Consider the following 15712-nt stretch of genomic DNA (forward strand, 5'->3'; position numbering starts at 1 on the left):
TATTTATTGTCTATATTTCCATGAAATCAGCCAGAGGTGTTCAGGAATATCATCGCAGTAAAGCAATGACTTTTATTTTGTGTCCTTTTAATAGGAACATTGACACTTTTTCAGTGTTAAGTCAAGAGGCATTCTGAATAGAGCAAAGCCTCACCAATTGTTTATAAAATTTAGCGTTTCTTATTTAGTGTAGCAGTCATACAGAAGATATCTTCATTGTCAACTCTTACTAAGTTTTTATTGTGCCATATCTTTGAAACATTTATTCCTAAATTAACTGATGAAAGAACTTTTATGCTAAATTTAAATACCTTAGGACTGTGCTTAATATGGCCTGTAGTTATCTAGATTTTTACGTATATAGGTATGAATTTCAATAAATACCGCATTAAAACCAGACATGACAGAGTTAGCTGCTAAGATGAGCATCAGTATTGTCCTCCAAAGCAGCCCCGAGAGAACACTGTTTCTCCATAAAGGCTGGGTCTGAGTCATCAGAGATGTAAAGGGCTTGAGCTATCAAGTAAGTGACTGCCTTACTTGGAAGCCTAGAAAAATCACTTTGGACTGTCAGGAGGATTCCCCAAGAAAAACTGACTACAATAAACCCTAAACTAATGAATACTAACAGTGTATCCAGAGCCTTCCGTTCGTGATAAGGGTTCTGTGGATTGGAAACTCCTAGAGGAGGCGCTCTAGCTCCTAGAAAAGCTCCTTGCTTCCTTCTGCCACAGATCCCTGGTGAAGCAAATGGCCTTCCTCAGATATGCCGGTAGTGTTGGCCTCTCAGTACAACTCCTCTTCAGGAAGCTCTTGAAGCTGCCGCTTTGCCTTTGCCTGCTACCTTCATGTTCTCACGCACTCTGAAGTGAAACTTGTAAGACAACCTCATCTTTCCACAGCTCTCCAAAGGCCCTGCAGGAGTCCTGGGAACTTATCATAGTTAGGCCATGAGTGATTAGCTTTTTCAGGAGATTGAACATATGGTCAAGAGAAGAAAAAAGAAACTTTTAAAATGACTGTTTATCCAAATCTAATCCTTCTCTCTGGATCTTTTCCCCTGCCAAGGTTCAGAAGACTTGTTCCTATAACCCTTATATTTTATGGGTTGAAAGTTATTCTCCTAATCTTCTACTTTAGATTTGTCCCATTAGAACGCAAGATTCACAGATAAATAACCTATAGCTGGTAAGATATGCATTTAAAGTGTACCCTTTACCTCAGATAAAACTGGTTTCTAAACACGCTCCCAAGAAGTAATCCTATTTCATTGGGGCTCTCTTTACTTCCTTTTACTAAATATCACCTGCCCCAAAATGTGAAATTAAACTGGGAAGTCTCTGGAGATAGAAATTCTAATAAAGCCAAGCCTTCGGAAATGCAGAACCACTGACAAGAGTTTAGCTGGAAATTTACAGGCACGTCATGGGATTCTGCATTCGAAACACTCCTGTTGGAAGTCGCCAAGGAGACTGTTAATGAGATAGCATAAAGGCATGAATAATTCCCATTGAAGAAAAATAATGTCTGCATGTGAATATAAAATTATAAGAATGTATGCAATATCATTGCTCTTTCAAGATAGCAGCTCTCTTTGGTTTCCTTCTACTGAAATTATGGGGAGTGGAAGCAACCAGTAGGAAATGTTTAATTGACCTGGATGATTTGCTAAACACCAGAACCAAATTCCTGGTGAAGCACAATTTTCCTTTCCCACCACTCACTATCAAAAGGGACACCTATTTTTTAAAAATGTTTCAGGCCAGGCTATTTATGAGGGTGAACAAGGTTCTCTGCGGGCCGGTGTGTAATAAGCACCATTCAGGATGAAGCCGCTTATAAATGCACGTGATGTGTGAATATATATCAGGCAAAGTAGTAGCTCTTTTCATTTCTAATGAGGAAAATGTATTACAAAGTAGACTCACCATTCCTACAGGATTTATGAGAAATGACTTACTCGTCATGGTGAATTATGTTAAACTGTACCTTTAAAATTATTCTTGCTCATTCTGTGTTATTTGATTTTGTATTTTTAACAGTAACCACACGGGTGTTTAATAAATGGTTGTTGAATTGAAAACGCATGTTCTTCAGCCCAATTGTGGATGAGATACCACTTTAATTTACTAATGTATCCAAGACTAGGTAATTCTATCCCCTTAGTGTGGCAGGAGATGGTGGCATCGCTTCTTCAGCGTCATTAGATGGGTACTTCTCAAGCTTACTTTTCCTCGTTTCTGATAGATTTCCTGGCAGATTCAAAAGAACATCTTCCAGCTTGCTTCACACACGTTTCTTAAGTGGATTGCCACCAGCACCTGTATTTCCTGGAATATTTAAATAAACAACATTAAAATCAGTTTGTGGTTATTAGATATTTGCACAACGATCAGTGTTTCTAACACGTGACACATGCAGAATGCTGGGCAGCAGGCTGAGCGCAGGTTCGTCCAAATGCCTGGTAAACAGAATATTTAAAGCATGCGTGAGAGTAGCCATAAATTAAAAAATCTGAATGTCACCCACTTCCAAAAGTCATGAGCCACGCCTAAAATAGCCAGGGCTGATTTGGGTGTATCTGACACCGAATATGCCTGTTATTTTTGGACATTGCTTCTGAAAGCAGCTGAGGCAATGGTGCCATGATTTTCACAGTGCCGAGGTTTGGCAGACGCACGGAGTTCATCGTTGAGTTTCTGGAACTTGGCGCTGAAGCCTCCAAGCTGCTCAGACTCAGTTTGAACGAGAGGAGCCAGTGACACCTAAGAAATCTGCCCCCCTCAACCCCTCACTGGTCTCATATTTGCTAGATGTGAGGTTTAGGAAAACACATGGAAGAATTTAAGTGTTAAACAAAACAAAACAAAACAAAAAAAGCAATGACCAATCTAACAATTTTCACCACCTCTCAGATCATTAGAAGCTTCTCAGATGTATGGCCTGTGGTTTCAGTGTCGTGTGCACACAATCTGCGACGGTAAAGTGGGGCCCAGTTCCTGTGGTCTAGTTCTGCTTCTCCTTCCACCGACTTTCAAATTCTGTGCGCTGACCTGAGCTTACCACCCTACTCTTTTCTGAGAAACAACTGAAAAGGAGGAGAGTGGGGAGACGGGGTAGCCCACAGGAGAGGGGAATGATGGGCATGAAGGGGGGCACGTGATGTGGGGGGAACTGGGTGTTCTATGCAACTAGTGAACCACTGAACACCACTCCAAAAACGAACGATGTACTATATGCTGGCTAATTGAATTTAAATGTAAAAAAGAAACAAATGGAATCCCTTGAACGAATTTGGGAAGAAAATAAAGTTGAGCAAAACAGCTCTCATCCGTATAATTACCAAAGTCTGTTCGATTTGCTCATTACTTTCCGTTCTGCCTAGATTAAGAGAATCCAGGTATCTGGAATAGGACTGAGAGACGTAAAAAGACAAAAGCCCGTTTCTTCTCATCCTGATCTGCCCTGAAAACCCCCATAGGCCCATCATCTAGTTTAAAAGGATAGAAAAAGACCACCGAAGTGAGAGGGACTCAGAAAAAGAGAGCACAGAGCATAAAATGGGGGAGAAGTTATTCATAGCGGCTCAGACATGATTCAAATTGTAAAAGCAAGAGTCCACTCTACTAGGGGGTTCTGATCTGAAATAATGATAGCATTATTGTTCCAAAAAGTCCTATGTGACCTTGAAGTTTTTCTGAAAAGAGAACAGAAATGAGGAATGCTCTTTAGCAATTCAAGTCCCAGGAGGCATCATTTTCTCAAATACGGACCCTTTGCATCTGTTTCTCACACTGGAAGGAAGCCCTGCTGCAACTCTGTCCTGCCATTTCTCTGCAGGTCTCAAGCAAGTGGTCCTGTGCTTCCCCAGCCCCACTCAGGTCCAAGCAGCTGGAGGGGTTCACGAGCAAGTGAACCCAAAGCGCCCCGTGCAGGCTACCCCCCCGACCCCACACCGACTGGGCCTCAGCCTGCCGGGGCTTCCACTGCAGGCCTCCCTATGGGCAGGAGGTTGAGACAGGGTGAAGGAGAGGCTGTGGGCCCAGAATCTGAGGGTGAAACTATGGATACATTTTTTTTTTTTTTCATAGAAACATCATTAACTCACTCTGTTGGGTTCTGTCGTGCTGAGTTCCATGCCTCGGGCATGTGAGGAGTTGGAGGTTTTCAGGGCCTGGCCTAATGTCTAGAAGTTAAATGCGCCCCGAGAAACAGTAGCTCTAGCGGGCCGTTAGCTAGAGAGTGACATGTGATCAAATAGAGCTTGGAAAACACTCGATTTGGCACCTCTGCTCTTTAATATTTACAATGACATTAGCATATAAAAGGCTCTGTGAAATCCTAAGTTGAAAGGAAGGAATCTGTTGACATGCTTTTCCAGACCTTATGTAAATAAAGACCTTTTTTTCTCCATGAAATCCCTTAGCATGGTAGAAAGCATCCCCTGTAGCAGATGTCCCCAAATATCTTCCATCAAAGGCCTGACAGCCAGTATTTCAGACTTCGTGGTAGGTTTTGTCAGATAAAAGATGGACCCTTAGTTAAATCTGAATTTCAGATAAACTGAATAATTTTTTTTAATATAATTTTTTATTTTTTATAAACATGTATTTTTATCCCCAGTGGTACAGGTCTGTGAATCACCAGGTTTACACACTTCACAGCACTCACCAAAGCACATACCCTCCCCAATGTCCATAATACCACCCCCTTCTCCCAAACCCCCTCCCCCCAGCAACCCTCAGTTTGTTTTGTGAGATTAAGAGTCACTTATGGTTTGTCTCCCTCCCAATCCCATCTTCTTTCATTTATTCTTCTCGTACCCACTTGAGCCCCCATGTTGCAACACCACTTCCTCATATCAGGGAGATCATATGATAGTTGTCTTTCTCCGCCTGACTTATTTCGCTAAGCATGATACGCTCTAGTTCCATCCATGTTGTCGCAAATGGCAAGATTTCATTTCTTTTGATGGCTGCATAGTATTCCATTGTGTATATATACCACATCTTCTTGATCCATTCATCTGTTGATGGACATCTAGGTTCTTTCCATAGTTTGGCTATTGTGGACATTGCTGCTATAAACATTCGAATACACGTGCCCCTTTGGATCACTACGTTTGTATCTTTAGGGTAAATGCCCAATAGTGCAATTGCTGGGTCATAGGGCAGTTCTATTTTCAACATTTTGAGGAACCTCCATGCTGTTTTCCAGAGAGGTTGCACCAGCTTGCATTCCCACCAACTAAACTGAATAATTTTTAATAAATATATGTCCTCAACATGTCCCCAGAGTTATTAGTTGTATTGGTTCTGTCTTTCTGTATTCGCTAAGTCTAGAAACTTCTTTGTGGGCAATGCCAGCCCGTGTCTGGGCTGTGACTTGGCTCTGCTGTTGGGCGAAATGTGCCGCAGACAAGGCATAAAGAACAGGCGTGGCCAGCTTCCAATACAACGTTATTTATGGACGTGGAAATTTGAATTTTATATAATGTTCTTGTGTCAGGAAATATCACTTTTCTTTTGGTATTTTTTTTTTCAGCCACAGAAGAATGTGAAAGCCATCCTTAACTTGCAGGCTGTGTAAAAACAGGCAGGATACTGACTTGGGCCTGTGGGCAGTGGTTTGCCATGCTGTCAATGCTTTCTGAACTACCAGAGTTTAAACAAGTGGCTTCTCATGATACAACCGCTGGGGAAATTAAGGCATGCATGTGTCCTTTGCTGCCTTGAGACGATCCGTCACCCCTGCTAGAGAACTGAGCTTTGAGCTCTGCTGATGAGCCCTGCCTGTTCCAGACTCACCTGTCTCTCAGAAATCATAGCAGAAATGATGGTGCTTAGCAGACCCCGGGGCCCTCCCATCCATCAAAAGCATAGCAGCCTAGCAACCCTACGCACAGTGGTAGACTGAAGGCCTAGACCGACGTTTTAACTACTTTTTGAAATGTAAAGGAACAAAGTAGAAACCGTCATTTAATTGGTTACAAGTTAAAAATAACAACTCACGTAAAACAGGAGCAACGCCTTCCCTCGAAATCATGGCCTTGTGCTTGCACCCAGAGACTTGGGGAGGAAGACGACTGAGAGTAAGTTCTCCCACTGTTGGCTTGACCTCAAACCATTCTAGAAAATATGAGTACAGAAACTCTTGGTTAGAAATTCACTACAGCCATGGCCAAAATAAGACACCACAGTTTACAAATTGGGCAAATTCTTTAGACGCCTCTTTGATCATCGTCCTAAGAGTGGTGTGGAGAGGGAGGTTATTAGACCTTTCCCCACATTGTCCACACCTATGAGCCACAAAATAGTTGCTTTAAAGACAATATATTTGTTTTCCTATTGGCTTCTTAATAAGTTTTTTTTAATAATATGTATACAGAAAAGTGGTCAAATCATGTGTTTGCAGTCTATCAAATTTTTGGAATGAATACACCTGGGGTGTATTATTAGTACAAATCCTCTGCTTATCCCTCCCATACAGCACCCTAAAAAGAGAACACTGTATTGACTTCTGTCATAACAGGTGAGATGATATTTTTATATTTCATATAACAAAATCATACAGGATTTATTTCATTTTTCAAAACTGTTTATACTATAAAAAGAGTGACTTAAAACTACTTCTATGTTTCCTACATTTCTCATTAAATCCATAACTATCACACTTGGGCATTAATTTCCCTGTGCTTCTAAAGATCACTTACCCCTCCTCTGTAGCCCTCAGCCTTCACTGAGGCTTGAAGAAGAGTCTAAGGTAATTTCTACTCATCAGTCAGACCCTGTTGGTGCTCTATACAGCTCTGGTCAGTAACATTCTCAGACCTATAATTATCATAGTTAATTACTTTGAGCTTAAAATCAGGAGTCTCAAAAATCAAGACTTGTGAGAATAGAATATTGTTCAAGAATCTGAAGGGTTGAAGTGGTCCATAGCTAAAGAGAAATTGGTCAGAGAAAGACAAGAGAGATAGAGGTTAGCTTTGCACAAAGAGGGACATTCAAAGAGAAAAGTAAATAGTTGTGCTTTGCTCTAGAAATCCCAACTAGAGCCAATGAGAAGCAAAAATGGTGAGATCGACTAAAGGTAAGCAAATGTTAGGTATAAAGAATAATTGTATCTGATTTGTCGTATTAAAAAAATAACTTGACAAATAAAATGCTGAAGAGTGGTAGGGGGCTGGCCAGGAGCCATGAGTGTCATAGTGTTTTAGGGTCCTTAGAGAAAGTAAAGATATTAATTTCAGATTAGGATAAATTTACATGTAAAAATGTTTAGGGCGGCACTAAAAAGAGTAGAAATTTAAAATTTAACAAATTAGTAGGGATCAGGTGTGGGGGGAGTCTTTAAAAAAAATTTAATCTGAAAGAAAAGACAGGTGAGACAAAAACAAGTAACAGAAAAAGAAAGCAAAGACCATGAAATAATATGATAGATGTGAATGCAAATGTAACAGTAGGCAGTTCTACTGAATTCATAACATTTAAAGTCACAGTCAATGAAATAACAAAGATCCATGCAACAGAACACTTCAAAGATGAATTGCAAGACTTGCTTTAGCAAGTGTCAGCACTTACTGTAAAGCAATAGTAACTAAGACTGTGGTGTTGCAGTCGCACAGGGGTAGACAAGACCAGCAAGTGACCAGAAACAGGCCATATATATATAAAGAAACCGGAAACATTTGAGACATGAGGGTGTTATGAACCAGTGAGAAAAGAACAAGATTGTTCAAGAAATGGTCTGCAACAGAACTTGTTCTCCATTTCATTTGCAGACAAATTCAGATCTTAAGAGACTAACTAACCCCTTACCAGATCTATGCTTCGCAAACATTTTTTTTTTCATTTTATAGGTTCCTTTTTCACTCTTGTTTTCTTTTTTATGTGAAAGCCTTTTTGATAGAATCCCATGTTTGTTTTGCTTTTGTTTCTTGTGCTTCAGATGTCATCTCCAAAAAATCATCGCCAATGCCAGTGTTAAGCAAGTTTTTTCCTGTGTACTCTTCTAGTTGTTTTATGGCTTCGGATCTTGTGTTTAAGACCTGTTCTGGTCTTGTGCTGGGGTGTGAGGTAAGGGTCCAACCTCATTCTTCCTACAAGTGCATATCCAATTTTCTCAGCATGATTTGTTGAGATTATCTTTTCCCCATTGTGTGTTCTTGGCATCCTTATTGAAGATCAAGTGTCTGTAAATGCATGGATGTATTTCTGGACTTGCCATTTTGTTTCATTGGTCCATATGTTTTTATGTTAGTATCTTACTATTTTAATTACTATAGCTTTGTATTACAGTGTGAAATCAGGAAGCATGATGCCTCCAGCTTTGTTCTTCTTTCTCAAATTGCTTTTGGCTTTTTGGGTTCTTTTTTGTTTCCATAGGAATTCAGGATTGTTTTTTCTATTTCTGTAAAGACTACCATTGAAATTTTGCAAGCTTGCTTTGAATCTATAGATCGATTTGGTAGTATAGACATTTTAACAAGATTAATTCTTCTAATCCATGAACATGGGATGTCTTTCCATTTATCTCTCTTCTTTTATTTTCTTCATCAATGTTTTATAATTTGTAATGTATAACTATGTAAAATGTAATATCCAAAACATATAAGGACTCATAAAATTCAATAGTGGACAAAACAAATAACCCAACTAAAAACTGGGTAAAGGACCTGAGTAGACATTTCTCAAAATAAGGAATACAGGAGCACTGCCTGTCTTGGTTAGTGGAGTGTGTGACTCCCGATCTTGGGGTTATGAGTTTGAGCCCCATGTTGAGTGTAGATCGTACTTAAAAAATACATTCTTTTGGGGCACCTGGGTGGCTCAGTGGGTTAAAGCTTCTACCTTCAGCTCGGGTCATGATCCCAGGGTCCTGGAATCAAGCCCCGCATCCGGCTCTCTGCTTGGCGGGGAGCCTGCTTCACCCCCACACCCACGCTCTGCCTGCTTCTGCCTACTTATGATCTCTGTCAAATAAATAAATAAAATCTTTTTAAAAAATACAGTCTTTTAAAAAACAAGATATACAAATGGCCAACAGATATTTAAAGAGGTACTCAACATCACTAATCATGATCAGTAATCAGGGAGATGCAGTCAAAACCACAGTAACATATCATCATACACCTGTTAGAATCACTATTATCAAAAAATACAAAATATAAAAAGTGTTGGTGAGAATTAGAAGAAAAGAGAACCCTTCTACACTGTTGGCAGAATGTAAATTTGTACAGCCATTATGGAAAATAGTATGAAGACCCAAAATTAAAAATAGAAATACTGTATGATCCAACAATACCATTTTTGGGTATATATCCAAAGGAAATGAAATCAGTATTTCAGAGAGGTATCTGTACCATGTTCATTGCAACATTATTCATAGTAGCCAAAGATATGGAAATGTCCAAAATGCATGAATGTATAAAGAAAACGCGGTATGAATGTGTATACAGACACACACACACACACACAAAATGGAATATTAATCAGCCTTTATGCTAAACGAAATAAGCCAAACATGGAAAAGCAAATACTGCATGATTTCACTTCTAGGTGGACTCAAAAATAGAGTCATAGGAGCAGAGAGTAGAATGGTAACATCCAGGAATTGGGGGGGAGGGGACCTGGGGAGAAGCTGGTCAAAGGTATGCAAGATGGGTAAATTCTGCAGGTCAAATATACAGCATAGTGAGTACAGTTAATAGTGTATCGTGTACTTGAAATGTCCTAAAGTGTTGATCCTAAGCATACTCACCATACCAAGCAAACAAAGAGAAAAAGAAAAAAGAAGGAAACAAAGAAAAAAGAAGAAAACAAAGAAACAAAAAAAATGACAATCATGTGAGATGATGGATATGTTTGATTGAAGTGATTATACAAGTATATGTACATCAAAACATGAAGTTGTATACCTTAAATATATATACTTTCTATTTGTCAATTATAACTCAATAAAGTTGAAAAAAATCTTAAAAGTGAAAGGCTAATATAGCAACAATTTTATAGATATGTCTCCTGAGGCAAGGGAAATAAAAATAAACTATTGGGACTGCATAAAAATAAAAAGTTTCTGCACAGTGAAGGAAACAATCAATAAAACTAAAAGGCAATCTGTGGAATGGGAGAAGATATTTGCAAATGACATATGTGATAAATGGTCAGTATCCAAAAAATATAAAGAACTTATACAACCCAACACCCCCAAAAAAAATCCAATTTAAAAATAGGCAGAAGACATAAACAGACATTTCTTCAAAGAAGACATCCAGATGGTCAACAGATACACGAAAAGATGCTCAACATCACTCATCATTAGGGAAATGCAAATCAAAATTACAATGAGATACCACTTCACACCTGTCAGAATCACTAAAATCAACAACACAAGAAAGAAGTGTTGGTGACCATGTGGAGAAAAAGACACCCTCAATGCCTGTCGGTGGGAAATCAAACTCATGCAGCCACTGCGGAAAACAATATGGAGCTTCCTTAAAAACAGAACCACCCAACAATCCAGTAATCATGCTATTGTGTATTTACCAGAAGAATACAAAAACACTAATTCAAAGAGATTAATATACTTCTGTGTTTATTGCAGCATTATTTACTCTAGCTAAACTATGGAAGCAGCCCAGGTGTCCATTGATAAATGAATAAAGAAGAGGTAGTATGTGTGTGTACGTAAATAATGGAATTTTACTCAACCGTAGAAATGAATGAAATCTTGCCATTTACAACAATGTAGATGGAGCTAGAGAGTACAATGCCAAGCCAAATAAATCAGGGAAAGACAAATACTGTATGATTTCCCTCACATGTGGACTTTGAGAAACAAAACAAATGAGCAAAGGAAAAAATGGAGCAGCAAACCAATAAACAGACTGTTAACTCTGGAGAACAAACTCAAGGTTACCAGAGGCAGGTGGATGGGGGGGATGGGCGCAGTAGGTGATGGGGATGAAGGTGTGCACTTGTGATGAGCACTGGGCGACACGTGGAGGTGTTGAATGACTATATTGTACACCTGAAACGAAGACAACACTGTATGCTAACTTTACTGGAATTGAAAATTTAAAAAAAAGAAAAGGGAAAAGCTAAATAAACTTCAGGAAATTTAAATTATAGGAGAATTTTTTTTTTTATAACCCCATGATGCCAACAGTATTAACCATGAAGTTTGTATTTTTCATTTCTGCCGTAACAAATTTCCATAAATTTGGTGACTTACAAACAACAGCCATTTTTATCTCAGAGTATAGAAATCTGAGAGCTCCTTTTTAGAGTCTCACCGGGCTGAAGTCAAGGTGTTGGCAGGGCGGCATTCCTTCTGGAAGCCCTGGGGATGAATCCTCTCTCATGCTTATTCGGGTTTTTGGCAGAATGTGATTCCTCTCATCTTGAGATTCAAAGTCGCTATCTGGTTGCTGGCTGTCCCCGAGGTTGTTCTTCACTCGTTGAGGCCACGCCCCTACCTTCCTGTGGTCTCTGCATGGCTCCAGCAACAAGAGAAGGTTGAAGCCCTCTCACACTTCAGATCACTCCTATTTCCTCTTCTGCCTCATCGCTCAATTCCACTTGGAGAAAGATCTCTGCTTTTAAGTGCTCCTGGGATTAGAGTGGACCCACTGAGTAACCCAGCATTAACTCCCTACTTCAAGGTCTGCAGCTTCTGCAAAGCCTCTTTTGCCCTGTTATGCTACATATTCACAGGTGCCGGGTCCTCGGGCATGAACAAGAATGGGAACCCCATTCTGCCTACTACAAAGATGGGTACAATCTAAATTAAGAAATAAACATGAATGAAATTAAGAAGAACATAAATTGTGTACATGAACTGTTTTTTGTTTTTTTTTTTAACATCAAGGATATTATAAACAAAGGTGACACAACAGTGGTCACTCTCAGAGGGAACTATGGAGAATCCAGTCAGAAGGACACCGGCAGAATGTGAAGGTATTGATAACGTGTCACGTCATAGAGCATAAAGGAGGGATACAGAAATGTTTAACCATTGTCGTCTTTAAATTGTACATACACATTATATGCATGCATATAGGATGAAAGTCACAGCAAAATTTCAATGTTTAAGAGACATACACAAGAATATGAACATAAAATTCCACAACAGGATTAATAACCTCAATTCTTTCTCTACTTACAAATTCATGAGTGGAACCAGAAGTGAGAGCAAATCAAGGAAGAGAAACAAAAAATGACAGGCAATGGCAGATGAACAAAGTAACGGAGAACGAAATGCAATATACCCAACTCACAGTTAAGGTGAAGTGAAAGCTACTGCTCTTCTTTCCTTCCAGGGACTAGAGAGAAAATGGCTCTTCAGAAAATTGGGGTTCAAAAGAGAGGAATCCTAATGACTACAGCTACCTTATTCCTTAATGGTTTGGATGCCACGGTCACAATGAAGTCACTACATGCTGGAATCAAGGACTAAAAAATTCCAGGACTTCCGGGACACGAGTGGTGTTAGAAAAGAAAGAGAGAGAGAGAGAAAGATAAAGTTTACTTGCCATCTATTGGGACTCTGATGGCAAATGCTCTGGATGCTTTGAGAATATTTCAGTGATACCTGTGGAAGGTTGCCGAGGATTACCCCAATCTGCCTTGCCTTACCCTACCCAATCTACGCATGGAAGCTACTACAGAAAGCATAACACTGACCATATGATAAAGAGCATCTAGAGTGAATCATGGTAGTCAGGCTTTTCCTGTAGTACTTATATCCTGATGAAGTCTTAAATATTCTCATCTTCTTTAGTAACTAATTTTATAATAATAAAATTATTATTTCAAGACACTATATGAACTTATTTCCCACAAAATTTTATGTGAACACTTTCACTAACATTTTTCTTCAAAGTATTAATATACTAGGTTAAGCTATGCTTGCATTAGAAAAATTATTACATAGGGGCGCCTGGGTGGCTCAGTAGGTTAAAGCCTCTGCCTTTGGCTCAGGTCATGATCTCAGGGTCCTGGGATCAGCCCGGCATTGGGTTCTCTGCTCAGCAGGGAGCCTGCTTCCCCCTTCTCTCTCTGCCTGCCTCTCTGCCTACTTGTGATCCCTGTCAAATAAATAAAATCTTAAAAAAAAGAAAAATTACATAAACCACTCCAATGATAATAAATCATTCCACTGCTAGCATAAGGTAGCTATTTTCCCTTTAAGCCAGCGACAGCAAAAGTGGAAATGAGACAGACAACAACCAGCTTTTCTTTCATCTGTACTCAAGTATAGCTTCATTAAGTTGAGAAGAACTCAACTATTTCCAAGGAAAACTTACTTGGATTCAATTTTCTGCTCAATTTTCTTTGCAACATTTGTAAAAGCAAGAGGAACTCTACTTTCAGTTCATTGCTGAGTATGTTGGGATTGCTTATCATTTCGGATAACCTGATGTTATTTTTAATTGACTTTGAAGCTGTAGACCGAGGAACCAGGGGCAAATGCATCTGGTAACTATAGTCCGTGAAATTTACGAGGTCGTCCTGGATGCTTTTAATTCTGGAAACAAAAAATGAAGAACTGTTGACAAGCCACATTTTCGTAACGAGACTGATATTATCAAATTTTCATCTTAAACTGTATTGCTAGAAAAATTCCAAATGACTTACTCTCGATGTGTTAACAAGGTATAAATCTCTTGGATCAGGATTTCAGGTACTCCAGCTTTGCAATGAATTGTTCCATGGATTAGCTCTTTAGATAATTTAAATTTTTTTCTTGCCAGGAACTTTAATAGTAGAAAGAAAGTATTTTCATTATCAGAAGTTCTATACAAATCTCCAATTACAATGAATTCACTTTAATCCCCCTTTTGTCTCTTAACTAATTTTTTGTGTTTAACATGTTAATTATTAAAAATTATTACTCTTCAGCAAGAAAACCAATTATTCTGTTCCATTCCAATTTGAAATGAGTATGCTCAGTTTCATAAGTGACACTTGACAAACTTTAATAACATTATTTTTAATTACAGAGAGATGAGCAGCCAACTCCAACACACAACCACACCCACACATTGTAGAATCTGAGAGGTCAGGAGCACACCTTTAAAGACACAAAATTCTTAACAAAGTGCGAGTGACTGCGAACTTACCTGCTCCAACAGTGCCCAGTTATTCAACTTTATTTTCAAAGAAGTTCCATTTTCAAAGGATGACAATTTAAGGTCCCAGGGATAATATATAGTGAATATTTCTGCAATCAGGAAACCATTTGAAAAATCCCTGATCCATAAGATAGCATTAAGGAAATGAAATAAAATGTAGTTACTTAAACAGTTGTAGTATTTTATAATCAATTAACACCGATTAAATGAATATTCCATACTGATGGGAAATAACTTATAAAATTACATTTTTGGATCAGTGCTCTGGGGAAGATTTGCTATGGAATAGAGTTTTGATAAGGTTAGATACACACCAGAGGCTTTGGCGTCCTTTTTATGAACCCATACTGTTAGTCTGTATTGAATCTGCCTTTTAACAAGATCCCTAGGTGATTCCTAGGCACATTGAAAATCTCAGGCACGTCTTTATTAAGAAATATTGAAATTAGTAAACCAGAGTCCTTGACTGCAAAAAATGTGATCGTCTTCCCGTTTGTGTTAGTTAGTTCGCATTCCCAGAGCAGATATGAGCTGCCTGTTAGGTGTGGGGTGGCTGACTGAAGGAGACAGACGCCATCCGGAGGGGAAACTGATCCCCTCGGGTGTTAGTTGATGTCCAGCGTCTCTAAAGAAAGAGGCTTGACTGTTGAAATGTTTTTGTGGACACCGAGGCGCTCTACATTAGCCCAAGTCTGAACTGTGATGATTGACTGAACGGGTAAATGGGAGGATGCGTCCTCGTGTGTGGTGTAGACCCGCTCCCCAGAGCAGCGGGTGTATTTGTGCGGGTGTGCGCTGCGCCGGCAGGGGTCTGGCTCGGAAACCTAGACTGGGCGGAGCAGGCAAGCTGAGTGGGGCGGCCCCTGAGCGGCGGCGGGGCAGGAGGGGCAAGGGGGTCGTCCGTGGGTCCCCGGGATGCTCAGGCCAGTGTAGGCGGCTCGCTCCTGCACCTGTTGACGTTCCTGGGGAAGAAAGTGAGATCCAGGCCCTGCAGCCAGCGCAGAACCGACCGAGACAGGCGGGAGCTCTTCGGTGGATGAGGATAGACCAGACATTTCTGAGGCTTCCCTCGGGTGGGAGCAGCTGGCTGTAGCGAAAATGACGGTGACTTGGGCAGGGCTGCCGCCGGCTGTATCAAAAACCCTCGTCCCAGGCCGGCGGCAGCCATGTCGCTTTCTGAGTTGCTATGGCAGCACCCGCGGCGGGGCGGGGCCTGCGGGGGCGGAGCCTCAGCGAGGCCGAGGGAACTTGGGGGTGGGGCGGGGCCTCGGTGCTGTGGGGCGGGGACTGTGGGTGGGCGGGGCTTCAGTGGGGTAGGCGGGGGCCAAGGGGGTCCCCCAGTTTGGGGAGCTAACGCTTGGGAATGGGGAACATGATCCCTGGCCTCATTGGGTGGACGCTTTCAATTTTGGCTGTGGTTAGACTCACTTCTAACCAACTTGGAACTACCACACAAACCCCTTGATTGCCCTTATGAATTTACTTTTTTTAAACATTGTGGTTTCAGCCCACAAGATAGGCGTGAAAAAGACCTATTTTCAGTCAAGCATTTTGAGGAGGATGTGAAAAGCCGGT

The 15712-nt window shown here is 40.3% G+C and overlaps 1 protein-coding gene across 1 annotated transcript; it reads right to left on the minus strand.

The window, feature by feature from the left end:
* Positions 1–2096: 2096 nt before the first annotated feature.
* On the minus strand, positions 2097–15332 carry SPATA4 (spermatogenesis associated 4). Its single transcript, XM_004775559.3, is given in 7 exon segments — positions 2097–2295; positions 2298–2330; positions 6012–6128; positions 13310–13530; positions 13641–13759; positions 14126–14255; positions 15088–15332. Coding segments are annotated over 7 exon segments (909 nt in total). The 5' UTR covers positions 15306–15332; the 3' UTR covers positions 2097–2224.
* Between the last annotated feature and the right edge of the window lie 380 nt (positions 15333–15712).

This window comes from Mustela putorius, unplaced genomic scaffold (genome assembly GCF_011764305.1).
Source record: "Mustela putorius furo isolate JIRA1106 unplaced genomic scaffold, ASM1176430v1.1 tig00003932_pilon_pilon_pilon:0A:0A, whole genome shotgun sequence".
In the NCBI taxonomy this organism is placed as follows: Eukaryota; Metazoa; Chordata; class Mammalia; order Carnivora; family Mustelidae; genus Mustela; species Mustela putorius.